Below are 16,815 nucleotides of genomic sequence, written 5' to 3' on the forward strand. Positions count from 1 at the left end.
CTAGCGTTTTTCTAGCACTCTGTATACAGTCATCGTATGGCAACACCTTGAGGAGGTCCAAGGCGGACTTTAAAAAGTTGGGCTTCCGTGGAAAGGCGGCTCGTCCAGAAACATGGAAGGCGTCGTCTCAGTGTTTGTGTTGTGAGCGTACCTCCAGTAAGGCAGATGTCAGAGCGGCGGCTGCTGCGGCTCGGTGCGGCACAGCGCTGTCGTCGCGTCCGCCACCGTGCCGCTTTCCCGCCGACCTTTACCTGCCGAACGGTACGGTGCGGTAAGCTAACAGTAGTAGGAGCTTAGCATAGGAGTGACCTATCAACACTGAAGCTCATCGATACTATCCATACTATCACACTATAATATTATAAAGGAGAAAGTTTGTATGTGTGTGTGTGTGTGTATGTTTGTTACTCCTTCACGCAAAAACTACTTGACGGATTTGGCTGAAATTTGGAATAGAGATAGATAATATCCTGGATTAGTACATAGGCTACTTTTTATCCCGGAAAATCCCACGGGATTTCGAAAAACCTAAATCCACGCGGGCGAAGTCGCGGGCATCGACTAGTTATATAATATAAATGCGAAAGTGTGTCTGTCTATTTTCTCTGCTACGTTTTCACGGCTCAAACGCTGAACCGATTTTAATGAAATTTGGTACAGAGCTTACATTCCGGGGACGGACATAAGGCTACTTTTTATCCCGAAAAATCAAAGAGTTCCTACGGTATTCGGGTCTATCCGTTTAGCCGATTTATATGAAATTTAGTACAGAGGTAGCTTAGGCCCCGGAAATTGATTTCGGCAAATTATTATCCCAGAAAAGCAAAGAGTTCCCACGGGATTTTTAAATAACCTAAATCCACGCGGACAGAATCGCGGGCAGCATCTAGTTTATTACATTACAGTCAGAAATTTGGTACGAATGTTGGGAATACCAATATAAATGAACTGTGAAAAGTCCCCATCGATCCCACATTTGCAAAAATTGTATGTTCAAGGTCAAAGTTGGATTTTAGCATTTTACAGCTAAACAGCGAGCATAGCTCAATGTGGATTGGTCACTCCACCTGGACGACACCCCAATGCAATGTTGTTGACAGGAGTTGAGTTTGTTGTGGGCTCTTCTCAGACTTGGGCGCGTTTGGAACCCTCGTAGCTTTAGTTTTAAGTTACGTAATTAATTATCAACACTACATTTTTTACACGTTCAAATTCAACAATTTCGACCATCATCAATTGTACCTACTTTGAATAAATGATTTTGACTTTGACTTTAACATGCACCCTATGAAGCATGAACTCACTAGCAAAACATAGACAGCCAGTCTGTTGGTTGGCTTGGAGCGATGTCGTGGGTCGGATTTCCTTCGTCTCCTTCGACTGCTCCGTGACACACTTCTGGTAGTAGTCAAACTCTTTCACGTACCTGCAAATAATGCAAAAAAAATGGTCAAGTGTGAGTATGACTCACACACGAAGGGTTCCGTACCATTGTACAAGATGTACATAACTAAAACTTTAATGTAGTTACATGTTAATGTAAGTAGGTCTTATAGCACAAGTAAAGGAAACCATCCGAAAACCATGAATTTGTGGTCGTAAGCGCCGCGTAAACGCCACGTACACCATTCCGACAGGTCATGGGCGTTGTGCAACTGAAAACAATTGCTCTAACTCACCACACTGGCGGCCAGCGGTTGTCAGCCAGATACTCTCGGGAGGCCGGGCTGAGGTGCTTGGCGCGACACACGCGGTCGTAAGCGCCGCATAAACGCCACGTACACCACTCTGACAGGTTATGGGCGTTGTGCAACTGAAAACAATATGTAAATCTCAATACGGCGGACACCATCGAATGCGGGTTGTGGGACTCCCAACAGTAGCGAACGTAGGCTATCTCACTCACTCATAAGGGCAAATGAGACAGCTAGAAAATGGTTCACTTCTGTAGGGTATCCCACGGCTGACAATAATAATAATAATAATTATAGCGGAGATTTCGTCGTGCAGGAAACGCATAATGTATGGTGTCTATTCTAGTCTCAAGTGAGAATACTTTCTGTGATACTATGCTTTCCTGGTACGTTTTTTAAGATTCCGTGAGTAGGTACCTCAAAAGGAAAAAAATCCAAATAGGATCAATAGGTCTGTCTGTCTGTCTGTCAAGACCCGTATAGGGTACTTCCCGTTGACCTAGAATCATGAAATTCAGCAGGTAGCAATATCAACATTGCTTGATAGGTTTTTATTTCTCCTTTTACTCCCCAGAATATTATGAGCGCTTAACGTGCGATAAGAAGTTTCGCTTCAAAAATTACCTTAACAGGTTCCAGCAAAGATAATGCTATTTCGACGACCTGATCGTCCTCGCCGACTCTGTAATCAAAACATTAGATTATAGGTTTTTTTTTAAATCCCGTGGGAACTCTTTTATTTTCCGGGATAAAAAGTTGTCTATGTCAGTTTCCAGGATGCAAGCTACCTCTGTCCCTATAAATCAACTAAACGGATGGGCCTTTATGAATCCCGTGGGAACTCTTTGAATTTTTGAGATAAAAGTAGCATTTGTCCTTTCCCGGGATGTAAGCTATCTCAGTACCTTTCATTAAAATCGGTTAAACTGCTTGGCCGTGAAAAGCTAACAGACGGACAGAAATACTTTCGCATTTATACTATTAGTATGGATTGAAGTGGAAACTTATTTAGGTGCATATAAAAAAATCTCACTCTCACTCTCATTATAAATAAGACCGCTTTTTTATACCTAAATTTTAAGTTTACTTTTTTGTAACCTGTCATGTGTTTTGTGGTGCAATAAATTATATACATACATATTACCCGTGCGCATTAACATGGCACCTGGCTCGAACACAATTCCTCCTCCCACTTCCCCGCGCGATGCCCCGCTCTCGCCGTGCCGCTACTGGTCTCGCACGGCGCGGCGGCACGGCGAGAGCGGGACATCGCGCTTGGAAGTGGGAGGAGGGTTGTTTTCGAGCCAGGTGCCATGTTAATGCGCACGAGTTATACATAGATACATACATACATACGGCTTTTTTGTGTTTACCTGTCCTGATGCTGCAGCGTATCTATAACCCTGGCTTCGACCAGGTTGACCAGTCTGTTCATGCACAATCTATTTGCCAGCTCTAGCAGTTCTAAGCACCGAGTCGGTTCCACGGTAGGCACTTTGTCCGAGTATATATAGCACAGGAGGATGTGGAAAGCGTACATTTTCACACCGGGAAAGGCAATCTGGAAGCAAAAGTTCCAAATTATAAGGACCAATCAACACTGAGCTATGCTGTGCTGTGCTATGCTCTATCGCTACTTTAAGAGTTCCGTACCTCAAAAGGAAAAAAGGAACCCTTATAACATCACTTCGTTGTCTGTCTGTTTGTCCGTCTGTCGTGTCTGTCAAGAAAAGCCGAGTTTCTTGCTGGTTCTTCTCGGTAGGAACGGCATTCCGAACCAGTGGTAAATTATTTGACGATTCAAAAGCACTTGTAAAAGTTTATTTGAATAAAAATCTATTCTATTCTATTCTATTCTAAAAACCTATAGGGTACTTTCCGTTGACCTACAATCATGAAATTTGGCAGGTAGGTAGATCTTAAAGCACAAGTAAAGGAAAAAATCCGAAAACCGTGAATGTGGTTACATCACAAAAAAATGCCTGTACTAACTGTGTGATAACTGTATATGTCCTAGGTATATCAAACTGAGATTCCCGAGTTAAAGGTAACGTTACATCTGCGAACAAGTTCTGCTCCACGCACATACCACGCATCCTTTGCGGTAGTGGCTGGAAACTAAATCTTACCACTCTGGAAGTGCTCTCCCGAAAATGTCCTTGAAACATCGCCTTCATGGGGTCGCACCGCGCCATCAGCATGGCTCTGTGCGCTAAGTGTATCCCATCGTGCAGGTCAAACGTTACATCTGCGAACAGGTTCTGTTCCACGCACATACCACGCATCCTTTGCGGCAGTGGCTGGAAACGAAATCTTACCACTCTGGAAGTGCTCTCCCTAAAATGCTCTTGAAACATCGCCTTCATGGGCTCGCACCGCGCCATCAGCATGGCTCTGTGCGCCAAGTGTATCCCATCGTCCAGGTCGAACGTTACATCTGCGAACAGGTTCTGTTCCACGCACATACCACGCATCTTTTGCGGCAGTGGCTAGAAACTAAATCTTACCACTCGGGAAGTGCTTTCCCTAAAATGCCCTTGAAACATGGCCTTCATGGGGTCGCACCGCGCCATCAGCATGGCCCTGTGCGCCAAGTGTATCCCATCGTCCAGGTCGAACGTTACATCTGCGAACAGGTTCTGTTCCACGCACATATCGCGCATCCTTTGCGGCAGTGGCTGGAAAAAATATTATTCTTGAACGAAAACTTGATCTTTCGCGTTACTTCCGTCCATTACTATATTAAATTTTATCCCGGAAAATCAGAGTTCCCACGGGATTTCTAAGGACCCATCTGCTTAACCGATTTATATGAAATTTGGTATCGAGGTAACTTGTGGGAAGGGAATAAGGCTACTTATTTACATCTTTTACTTCGTCTTTTCACTTATCATTCTTAAAACAGGTACAAAAATAATAAAATGGCGGTCTACTATGCCAAAAGTTTTCAAACTCATTTAATATCGCTAAATTCTCACCGTATGGAATTGATGCATGAAACCCTTGTCGAAGAGCAGATGCTGATCCAATATGAACTGACTGAGCTTCGTCAGTTCGTGGAAACCAAGTAACTCGGCCGCTTGGCGGATTTCCTGTTAACACATTTATTTTTTGAATAGCTGGAGTTAAAAACCTTATTATTTTCTTTTTCCTTTCTATTGAGATTAAGGTTACACTTCTTACGCGCTTCTCATTACACACATATCCTAGTTCTAGATCTACAACTAAGCTAAGATATCGATTTATTATTGCATTATCTATGCCTTAAAACAAATATAAAGTTTCTTCTTTCTTTGTTTTATAATTGTAGGTAGGTATCCAAAGTTCGTGATTCAGAAATCAGAATTCAGAACAGTCTAACTGCAGCAAAATGAGCTTTCATCTTGTACTTTTAATTCTCTATACCTATCGATAGTTAAGGTTTAAGTAACTTCAAAACCTTAAACAGTGTTTTGGTAAAAAAAAATTGATAAAATTAGTGATGTACCATGACTTGAAAAATACTAATGCGCGTGCAACGAATTAAATTAAAAATACAATACATATTCCGGACTTTAAAAGTGCAATGAAGAATTCTAAGCTTTTAGTGAAAAAATAGTTCATAGAGACGTAAAAGATAAAAATATAACTAATCTAAATACAATATTACACGTTCATTATTAATAATAAATAAGAATAATAATGACAAAATTAATAACCATGATTTATGAGTTATTTATTATAATAATCGTTACCAGTAGTATTCCGATAGCAGCGGACTGAAGAAGACCATTATTAATTTATTATTATATTTTTATTTAATATTATAATTATTATTTTACATAGAATACAATTGTAATATAAAACAGCAATAGGAAATAGAGACTAAGTACGAGAAGCGTTTATAAAAGCGGCGAAAAAGATTGACGAAGTTTATTTAAGTATTAATAATAAAAACGAAGCGAAGGTTCTGGAGTCCACTGCGATATTAGACACAAACTTAAAATGAATAGTTAGTGAAGACATAGCATATATTTATCCATTTCCATACACAATCAAGATGTAAGCCAGGGTAACTGTGTAATGAAAGAATTCAGATAGTTATAAAACTTTAGACAGGGGGTTCTTTTTCACCGGCGTTGTTTACCGTAGTCAATATGTGCTAAAATAACTTTTGAAAATATTTAACATAAGAATTTAATTTTGAACATTACTGCGTTATCAATAAAGTTATGTGCTAAATGTGTAGGCTTACAGAGATATTGCTTGTTCTAAAATTGCCACTTACTAAGAAGACTTTAATGCACACATAAGGATAGAACACAACGCAAGGAGAAAAACCTAAAATGAAGGCGTTATTGGTACGTTAATCTCTAAGAGAAGACCTTTGAAAAAAGAATTTAGACTAATAGGTCAGAATAGAAAGACAACATTAGTTACCTAAACCTTTTAAAGCAAAGGATTTGGTTTAGAATAATATCTAGTAAAACAACAGATACAAAACGCTTACAGAATCTAGAAGGAAACGAAACCACAAAATCGCAGTGCACCCCAAATCCAAGGCAACAAGAAGCTGAACCAAAAGACGCCGTATCACAATAACTTAAAGTCCAAGTTCCAACTCACCTGTTGTTTGAACGCCGTGTTGTCCATAATGCCAGTGTAAACGAAGTTAATAATTTCTTGCATCACAGTCTGTGATATGAGCTTGCTCATTGTAACGATTGTCTGCGTTTGCGATGTCGCATGTTGAATTTTTTCGCACTAAAAGAGGTATTTTTGTATCTGTGTGAATGAAAATCTACTAATTTGTTGCAATTTAGTAGTTTCAATTCTATCATTAAAAAGATCTTAATCTACTACAATAAATAAGACCACAGAAGTTGGGTCTTTTAAATTTTTCAGATTTTTATTTTGTAGTATCAACGTTTTTCATTTGATTTTTATCTAATAATATTATTGATCTAGATTTGTATTAACCAAAACAACTTTATTTAATTTAATTATTTAGCAATTTAAGCTTCAAAAAATTAAGCCACCTATATTTGTGGGATCTTTGATTTCAATGATAACTCCACTAGCATTGTTTTGTAACTATTCAGTCCTAGTTTGTAACTAATCTAGGCTAAACCTAGGCGCGGTAAGACCTACCTTAACCACTCTTATTGATATAATGGCAGGATGGTTCACTTCTCTGTACAAGTCTGGCGGTTTCTTACAACTGTCGCTTAGCGGTAGAATCTGACAGGACGATCGGCGTTTGATTTGATCCCAAACCCTATAAAATATTATAATTTTGTACAGGATAACTTAATTTAACAATCAATCAAAGCGTGAACTCTGCGGTTAAACCCAAAAAAGTGGTTTAAAATTATCACCAAAAACATGGGAATTACAAAAACTATTTTTTCTTAAATGGATGCTACGTAAAAACAAATTAAAGACTAAGTAAAAACTTGGTCCTTTGTGCATACTTTTTTAAAAACTTCAGTTTTTCAAAATGAAGCATAAGTTAGAGGGAAAATCGTCAATTTAATTTAATCTAATCCGTCAATCTAATTTAATTTAATCGTGTCATAAGGGTATTCAATATTCATATTCTATTTTTCAAAGATAAAATCCTAGCGTTTCAAAACTCATAGGAGGTCCTAGTTTAGGGACCACTTCAACCTTGTTAGATTTGATCGTATATTGTTTGTTGTATCTGTTTTGACGTTTATTTAATAAATATTTTTCATATTTTTTCATACCTCATTTGCTTCGCTTGATCTTGTCGAATTAAATATTCTGTGTCTTCGTTAAATTCACCTGCCGTTGCTTCTCCCATACTGCTTACCTGAAGTAAAACAGTCATAATTGCGAAATCATAGCAAGGATTTTATTATAATTCTCCAAAAAGACTATTACAGTCGGTTTTGAATATTCAGTTTAAACTTTAAATCGCTAAGACGCCACTATTTGGTGCATAGTATAAATCTCCAGATAGGCAAAGCTCATACATTCACATTTTAAAAAGTGTAGACAAAGTATGCTTCTATGTGTCACGCATACGCTTAGCAACACAGACTACATATAAAATACTGGCGCGCGTTGTCTATCAACAGAAGTTGTTGTTTTGTGGGAAGACTTTTTTCTTTTCATTCTTTAATTTTTTAATTCCCAAATATGTTTACCTTATATGTTACTAACTATTATATTAGCTGTATAATTATTATTGTGTTAGTCAACACTTACCATACTGCTCTCACTAGAGCTTCTAGCAAGTTCCGCGGACAAGCTCACACAGTCAGTTGTGAGCAGGCGGTGAAACGCCTCGCAAGCCGCCGCCATTACGAAACGATGCACCGGGAATCCCTTCGCGCCACAGATTATAACCATATCCGAGAAATACTGAAGAAAAAATTAAATTTTCAAATATTTTGTTAAGTTATCTTAAGAATCTAACGTTAAGTTCCAAGTCAATAGGTACAAAAACTATGGGAGTCGGTTTTATATAAATAAAATCAGTCAGAGAATCATGTAATAGTAAAATCACATGTTGAATAAGTAATACATTGTCAATGTAAATATTAAACAGTAATGGACAAAGTGGAGCACCTTGCGGCACACCCTATAAAAATTGAAGAATTTGAAGTATTGAAAAAGTAAAAGTGCTGATTCTTTTTCTTGAGTTTTATTTCTTATAGACTAGTAGTTCTTAAACTTATTCTTACGCACGAGAGCTTACCTGTTGTCTTAATAAAGTCGTCATATTTTCCAAAAATACGCTGTTCACAATAACCACTTCGGGCTCTAAGGGCCTGGGAGGTCTGAAGGGAGCCTAAAACAGAATTATATGTACTTTAGAAACCTTGGTATTCAGTAATTTTATCACTAACATTTCTAAATACAAAATTAACTCGATTTCTCTTTATTATAGATCACAAAAACTTGATTTTGCCGATTGCATGCCGATGTTTCCGTTTTTTTTGAGTGGAAGCGTGGAGGTCTTTTTACGTGTATGTTTCTGTGAATTTATTGTTAGTGCGTATATCATCCACGACCTATGCCGTCTCCTTGCTATCAAACCCGTCAGATCATTTCGAGACGTTCTCGAAAACTTCGTTAATGCCGTAATAAGTGGATACTGAAGTCTCGAAGTAGATGCCAAATCCGTGTGCGTAATGTGTGCGTCTGTGCATGCGCTAATGTATGTGTAAGCTTCTATGACGTAAGAATTAATGTTACACCATATAAATTAATATCGAGGTACGAGTTCCTAGTATTCGATATTCCAAATTTCTATGCGTGTATTGTGCGTGCGTGCGTGCACGCACGTTTGCATGTATGCGTGTATAGCTCACCTGTAAAAGTGGTCTCTGTACTCTTTTAAGATTTGTCATCCAGAACCTCTGTTGTCTCCTCGCTATCAAAGCTGCTCGGATTGCGTTCTCAAAAACTTCGTTAACACCGTAGTAAGTGAATACTGAAGTCTCGTAGTAGTATATGCCGAATTCGTGAGCCAAGGCGCGGCCTTGATCTGGCATCACTAAGTCGCTTTTTCTTGGAGCCCTGTGGGTACATACAATCATATGAATCTATTTCATTACTGTAAAGTCTAAACTATCCTACTAAAGGCATTCCAAACTAGCTGCTCGATTGCGAGAAAACTGCGTCCGTCAATGTTTGTATGTTTGTGTTCTATAGGCGGCTAAACCGCTGATCAGATTGTTATGAAACTTTGGTAGGGTGTTCTGAGGGCGTCCGAGATGGTTCCTGCATCAAAAAAACTATATATATATATATATATATATATATATGAATAAAAAAAATGTTTGTTTACGGCATTGCAACGCATGCCGGGTACAGCTAGTATAATATATAAATATCGCTCACCCTACTTTTAAATGTCACTGTTCATACTTAGATGTAATATTATTACATCTAACAGTGTGAACAGTGACATTTAAAAGTAGGGTGAGCGATATTTATGTATTATATTATATTCCGTAGTTTGAAATCAACTTAAGATATTTAAAATTAACCGACAAAAGTAGTTTACAGCTTATTCCGTCAAAGTCGTGGATTTGGTTCTGTGAAAGTGGAACTGAAATAACATAGGAATATAATATCTAAAACAAGTGCGAACAATGTTCCTACAGAAGTATAAACTTGGTTGCAGTGTCATCACCATCAATCAACTTAGTATGCTGTCATTTTAACTGTTCATAAAATAATAGTTTTATGAACAGTTACAAGTGTAAATTAAAAATTTATAACACCCCCGACAAGTGAAGGTAACTAGAAAAGAGCTGACAACTTTCAAACGGCTGAACCGACTTTCTTGGATTATAGCTAAGAACACTCTTGATCATACCATCTTTCAAACAAAAAAACTAAATTAAAATCGGTTCATTAGTTTAGGAGCTACGATGCCACAGACAGATACACAGATACACACATCAAACTTATAACACCCTTCTTTTTGGGTCGGGGGTCAACAAGAAATTTACAACATCATGAGGTCTTACCTGATGAAAGGGCTCCGATCTTTACAATAGTTCAAGTAGGTTTCATCCCTGTACATGTAGCGAAGATCGTTTTTACATCCCACGAGTAAAATTGGTGTGTTTGGACAGAAGCGTCTAGAAAAACATTTTGCTTTCAACCTCTTGTTATTTTATAATCTAAATATATACAAGGGAAAGCTGACTGACTGACTGATATATCAACGCACAGCTCAAACTACTAGACTGATCGGGCTGAAAGGCATACAAATAGCTAAGTATAATGATGTAAATACCCGCTAACAAAGGATTTGTGTAAATACTACCCCTAAGGGGGTAACATAGTGGTTTGTAATTTCTGTAGTAGGTATACGCGGACGAAGTAGCAGGCATAAGCTATAGACGACAAGTGTAAATTAAAAATTTATAACACCCCCGACAAGCGAAGGTTACAGAAATAACTAGAAAAGAGCTGGTTACTTTCAAACGGCTGAACCGAATTTCTTGAATTATAGCTAAGAACACTCTCGATCAAGCCAACTTTCAAACAAAAAAAAACTAAATTAAAATCGGTTCATTAGTTTAGGAGCTACGATGCCACAGACAGATACACCGATACACAGATACACACGTCAAACTTATAACACCCCTCTTTTTAGGTCGGGGGTTAATAAAAACACAACAGAGTTCCGCAATATTAGTACCTATTAGTAGTCTGAGCTGTGCGTTGATAGATCAGTCAGTCAGTCTCAGTCAACTTGTCCTTTTAAATATTAGATTACTAGAAGATGCCCGCGACTTCGTCCGCGTGGATTTAGATTTGTAAAGATCCCGTGGGAACTGTTTGATTTCCGGGATAAAATGCCTATGTCAATTACAGGGACGCAAGCTACCTCGGTACCCAACATACAAATCGGTTAAGCGGATGGGTTTTTAGGAATCCTGTGGGAATTTTTTGATTTCCCGGGCTAAAAGGTAGCCTATGTCCGGCCCCGGGATATAAGCTAACCCTGTACCAAATTTCGTCAGAATCGGTTAAACCGTTGGGCCATTGCGTTGGACCGTGAAAAGGTAGCAGACAGACAGACAAACAGACGGGACACACTTTCGCATTTATAATATTAGTATGGATAAATTAATATGGATTGGTAGATTCATACTATTTGCAAAATCCACAGAATTAGGTAAATACCTATTGTAACGCACTGAGCACTAAGTAACCTTATGACTGGCGGGTAGGTAGGTACGTCAAGGTACGTGCGACAACTACAGTGAAACACTTGTTAAGGTAAATCACGTTTATTCAACACACAACAATATTTCTAATCACACTTAATACTTTACTAATTCACTACACTTAATTTCACTTAAGAGTTCACTTTTCGGTTCTCAGCACTTTTCACTGTTAAGAGTATAAACACACACACACTGTCCCGTCGCCGAAAACGTCCGCTTATATAGTATTCCGAGGCTCCGTCTGTCCTTTGCATTCGTATAAGTCTATCTCTTTCTCCGACTTTTCTGGACACCTCGAGTGGGTCATAAAAACCCGCAGACAATAGATGTTTACGTTTCTGGAGTGTTTTCGACGCTGGCCTATTGTTCTTTTCGGCGTAAACAGACAGTCCTTTTGTTTTGGTGCACTTATTTTGAAATTGTATTTTCTCGAACTAAATTAATAGAGAATCATCGCGAACAATCTCCCCGCGGTGCCAAAGCACCTTCTCACGTTTAAAGCGATGATTCTGTCTGTAGGAACCACCACGATGATTCGACGGCTAGGATGTATTCCTCCATGATGAGCATTCCTCCGGTAGTTTGCCAGTCTGTAATTCGCGTTCTTCCTTATTGTTGTTTGTTCTTTCTTCCTCTGGGTTTTTCTGTTTGGTTTCCATTTCTCTTCCTTCTGCTTGGCAACGTTGATGGTATTATTCTTCCTTTTTAGTAGATTCACGAATCGGACAACTCTTCCAGTAGCTTGAAGCAGCTTAGGCCAACTTGAAAGTCTTTCTGGATCTGCTAACTCAATTATTGGTACCTTCATCGTTCCAACATGTCGCCTTATATCTTTTTCTTCCAGATTTTCATTCGTTTTTTCAAATCTTTTCACGGGCCATTCATTTTCGTTTTTGCGCAAGAAAGAAGGGCCTTGGAACCATCTTGCTGCTTTGTCAAATTCGTTTGGCGTCTCTCTCGTCGCCTCGTCGGCTGGATTTTCATTAGTAGGCACCCACTTCCATTCTTCATCGTTCGTCGTTACCTCAATTTCAGCCAGCCGGTCAGCTACGAAGGTCTTGAATTTTCGAGGATCAGATTTTATCCATTGCAACACTGTACTTGAGTCGGTCCAATGTGCTTTCTTTAACACACGTAGATACATTTCGCATTCTATTGTCGCTGCTAACCTTGTTCCTAGTAAAGCAGCCTGCAGTTCAAGCCTTGGAATCGAAATGGGTTTCGTCGGTGTGACCCTTGCTTTGCCTGCAATTAGGGTAACGTGTATGTTTCCATCAAATTCTATAGTCCGCCAATACACGAGTGCGGCATAAGCTTCTTCGCTTGCGTCTGTAAAGGTTTGTAATTCTCCTTCTTGTGAGTACGGTGAGATACATCTCGCGATTTTCAATTCTTTTAGAGTGGATGATACTTCTTGCAAATACTTCAACCATGACTTCACTTTATCTTCCTGAATTTTTTCATCACAGTCAAGTTTCGTTCTCCAAATATCTTGAATTAATTTCTTCCCCTGAATTAGTACAGGTGTCGCAAATCCCAATGGGTCAAATGTTGATATGACAGCGCTCGTTACTTCTCGTTTGGTGTGAATTTTCTTCCCATTCATGAGTTCTTCTGAGGTATTTCGCAAACCAACATTAAAAGCCAGTGCATCTTCTTTTACCAACAGGTTCTCTATTTGTATTGCATAAGATTCTTTCATTGTATCGTCTTGGTCTAGCTTCTTGTCAATGTTCGTAAGTCGTTGAAGAGCTTTTTTATAATTATACGGTAGAGTTTCGTCTTCTTTTTTCCATAAGAGTCCTATTTCGTATTGATCACTTGGTAGTTTCTTCGTGGTACTCTCTAGAACTTTTAAGGCTCTTCGGTCACTTTCATTACTCGGCAAATTAGGTTGTGTCCCCAAAGACTCCCTTTTAAAGTGTTCTCTGGTGATTTCTTCTATGTTATCTTCCTTAGTTCGGCAATGGTTAACGAAGTTAACTACGGCATTAGCACTTGTATCAAATCCATGCAGAACCCATCCTAGTCCTGTGAGTGATGCCACTGGTTTGGTGGCCTTTCCTTTTAATAGTTTCCTTGTGACAATCAATCCCCAATTGTCCTGTCCTATAAGAAGCTTAGGCTTTTCACCGGGGTAAACGAGTTCTTTTCTGATTTTTAGCAAATGAGGACAATCGTTTATTACTTTCGTGCCAACTTCTTGTTCTGACAACTTCAAATCGTCTATTGTCCTGGCTTCCATTGTCATTATTTCTCTACTGTTAACGCCTTTTATTTTCAATTTGACCTTCAAGGAGTTATTCTTCTTCAATTCTTTTCCACCAACCGTTTCTATTGTCAATGGTTCTCTCTTTCCTTCAACTCCAATCTTCTCTGCAATCGAGGAATCTACCAGTGTAATTGTAGATCCTTCATCTAACAATGCTAACACTCGGACTTTTCCTTTTGGGCCATATAGGTTCACTGGCACCATCTTCAGATACACCTTTCCTTTAGTCACTGTGGTATTGATGGATACAATTTTCTCTTCTGGTTCATCATCACAATAATAATCATCTTCATCGTAATATGTTTCATCTTCGTAGTCGACATTGTTGCACGACTCGTTCTTCTGCTGGACTGCAGCTGGTGCGAGTCTTTCAGAATGAAGAGCTACATGGTGGTATCTCCTGCATCTTCTACAGGGTGGAGCCTTGCAGTCCAGTCTCTGGTGTCTGTAACGAAGGCACTTGAAACATATCTTAGCTTTCTTCGCAATTGCCCATCGTTCATCTACGCTTGCTTCTCTGAATTTCTTGCATTCTAATAGGCCATGATTCTCATCACATAAGGTACATGCACCCTTAACTGTGCGAATGGCTGTTTCTCGACTCGTCGACGGTGATTCTTGTTTTCTTTCTTCTGGCTCTAACATAGCGTGAACTGTCCTTCTTGTGTTTGCGTATTGCGGCTTCATGGTGTCATCGATTTCAGGTGGAGCGAAAACTCCATAATTCTGTATTTCTTCGGTAAGGAATAAATCGATTATTTCTAAGTCAGCTATTTCAGTATCTCTATACCGGCTATAAAAGGCAACGTATCTATCAAACATGTTCACTGACATTTTTTCCCTTATGCAATTGGAAGTTTCTGGTGAGTGAAGATACTGTGGTTTCTTCAAGGTTTTGATGACAGAAATAGAGGCCTTTACCTGGCTGGCAAATCTGCAAATATCTCTTGGATCATTTTTCACTGGTTTTATCCGTTTCATTTTTTCTAACTCTGCTAGTGCTAAAGATCCAGGTCTACCAAATCTATCTTCAAGGTGCCGCATTACGATCATCGGATCATCAACGCTATTCATCAAGCTTTCCACTGCCTCTTTGGCAGTTCCTCGTAGAGCCTTGCGAAGGCGCGCTCGGTTCATTGCGTGGGAAAAGTTCTCAGCTGATTCAAAATAAGCTTTCTTGAAATTTAGCCACTCTGCACTTGCACCACTGAATGAAGGCAACTCTATAATATCTCTATCTTTTTCGTTTAACTTCTTGATTTCCTGTACAAGTAATTGTATCGATATTTCATCTTGCCTTGACGCCTGGTGCTGACTTTTATTTTCAAATTCATCTGAAGCCTGGATTACCCATTCTTCGACATGTTGTTCTTGTTCGTAAATTTCATCTTCGGTTTCCTCTTGTTCCTGTAATGCCAATAATTTCGCTCGAGCCAGCTTTTCACGGGCTTTGGCGGTTTCATATTCCCTCTGCGCTAACTCTTTTTCGATTTCTGACCTCTCTTTCCTCGGCAACGGGTGCGCGTTATCCGCACGCGTAGACTTATAAGGGTTCAAAGAAGTCTTTCGCACGTCTAGCGCTTGTTGACGTGATCCCTTAATTTTGTCTTTCATCCTGAATGATCCAGAAGGCTCAACATTCGGTGAAACGTCGATAGTACCAGAAGTGAATACCGGAATGCCCCCCTCTGTGGGGGCAGGGTCTGTATTCCCCCTGATTACGTCCCCGACCTGTTGCACCGGGGACCCCACTGCTCTGACGTTCACACAGGGCGGAGGTGTCCTTAACGTAGATTGACTGGTAGTGGACGTGTCTGTAGACTCGACTGGTAAACTTACAGTCACATCTCTCGCCATGGTTTCCGCCGTAATCCTTGAGCGTGATTCTGATCTTGTTGTCGGCATCCTCACCTGGTTTACCTACTACAATAACCCGATCCGGCTCTTCGAAGGACCAATTGTAACGCACTGAGCACTAAGTAACCTTATGACTGGCGGGTAGGTAGGTACGTCAAGGTACGTGCGACAACTACAGTGAAACACTTGTTAAGGTAAATCACGTTTATTCAACACACAACAATATTTCTAATCACACTTAATACTTTACTAATTCACTACACTTAATTTCACTTAAGAGTTCACTTTTCGGTTCTCAGCACTTTTCACTGTTAAGAGTATAAACACACACACACTGTCCCGTCGCCGAAAACGTCCGCTTATATAGTATTCCGAGGCTCCGTCTGTCCTTTGCATTCGTATAAGTCTATCTCTTTCTCCGACTTTTCTGGACACCTCGAGTGGGTCATAAAAACCCGCAGACAATAGATGTTTACGTTTCTGGAGTGTTTTCGACGCTGGCCTATTGTTCTTTTCGGCGTAAACAGACAGTCCTTTTGTTTTGGTGCACTTATTTTGAAATTGTATTTTCTCGAACTAAATTAATAGAGAATCATCGCGAACACCTATAATACGGCAAAATCTGTGTACCATGTCTAGCTTTGGCATAACTCGAGAGGCACTAGACACATTTAATTGAGGTTTTCACCTTCATGTAGGACGTTTATTATGAAAACTAATGGCGTCGCGAAAAATCCATACCTAATACCTATACTAATATTATAAACTCAATAGCTCAACAGGTTGAGGAGCCGACTGGATTCCGAAAGGTCGACGGTTCAAACCCCACCCGTTGCACTATTGTCGTACCTACTCCTAATACAGCTTTGCGCTTAGTTGGAGGGGAAAGGGGAATATTAGTCATGATTAACATGGCTAATATTCTTTATAATCTAAAAAAAAAAAAAAAAACTAGCTGATGGCCGCGACTTCGTCCGCGTGGATTTAGGTTTTTCAAAATCCCGTGGAAACTCTTTGATTTTCCGGGATAAAAAGTAGCTTATGTGCTAATCCAGGATATTATCAATTTTCATTTTAAATTTCGGCCAAATCCGTTCAGTAGTTTTGGCGTGAAAGAGTAACAAACATATACACACACACACACATACCTACATACAAACTTTCACCTTTGTAATATTAGTGTGAAGTGTGATGCGAAAGTGTGTCGGTCTGTCTCTTACAGTTTCATGGCCCATACGTTTTGCCGATTTTGACGAAAGTTGGTACAGAAATAGCGACGACATATATTATG

General features: G+C 39.4%; 1 protein-coding gene across 3 annotated transcripts in view; it reads right to left on the reverse strand.

Annotated features, from left to right (window-relative positions):
* LOC123877542 (rho-related BTB domain-containing protein 1) overlaps positions 1–16,815 on the reverse strand; it is a 36,733-nt gene that overhangs the window by 2,570 nt on the left and 17,348 nt on the right. For all 3 annotated transcript variants that reach the window (XM_045924351.1, XM_045924350.1, XM_045924348.1), the window contains 15 exons: positions 10,184–10,297; positions 9,017–9,224; positions 8,401–8,493; positions 7,908–8,063; positions 7,424–7,509; positions 6,825–6,951; positions 6,300–6,437; positions 5,429–5,452; positions 4,673–4,786; positions 4,202–4,372; positions 3,068–3,255; positions 2,319–2,376; positions 1,680–1,813; positions 1,305–1,426; positions 152–251 (listed from right to left, as the gene is read on the reverse strand). In XM_045924351.1, the coding sequence (XP_045780307.1) occupies positions 169–251; positions 1,305–1,426; positions 1,680–1,813; positions 2,319–2,376; positions 3,068–3,255; positions 4,202–4,372; positions 4,673–4,786; positions 5,429–5,452; positions 6,300–6,437; positions 6,825–6,951; positions 7,424–7,509; positions 7,908–8,063; positions 8,401–8,493; positions 9,017–9,224; positions 10,184–10,297 (1,816 nt within the window). In that variant the 3' untranslated portion in view covers positions 152–168. The remainder of the gene's footprint in view (positions 1–151; positions 252–1,304; positions 1,427–1,679; positions 1,814–2,318; positions 2,377–3,067; positions 3,256–4,201; positions 4,373–4,672; positions 4,787–5,428; positions 5,453–6,299; positions 6,438–6,824; positions 6,952–7,423; positions 7,510–7,907; positions 8,064–8,400; positions 8,494–9,016; positions 9,225–10,183; positions 10,298–16,815) is intronic.

Source organism: Maniola jurtina, chromosome 24 (assembly GCF_905333055.1).
Source record: "Maniola jurtina chromosome 24, ilManJurt1.1, whole genome shotgun sequence".
In the NCBI taxonomy this organism is placed as follows: Eukaryota; Metazoa; Arthropoda; class Insecta; order Lepidoptera; family Nymphalidae; genus Maniola; species Maniola jurtina.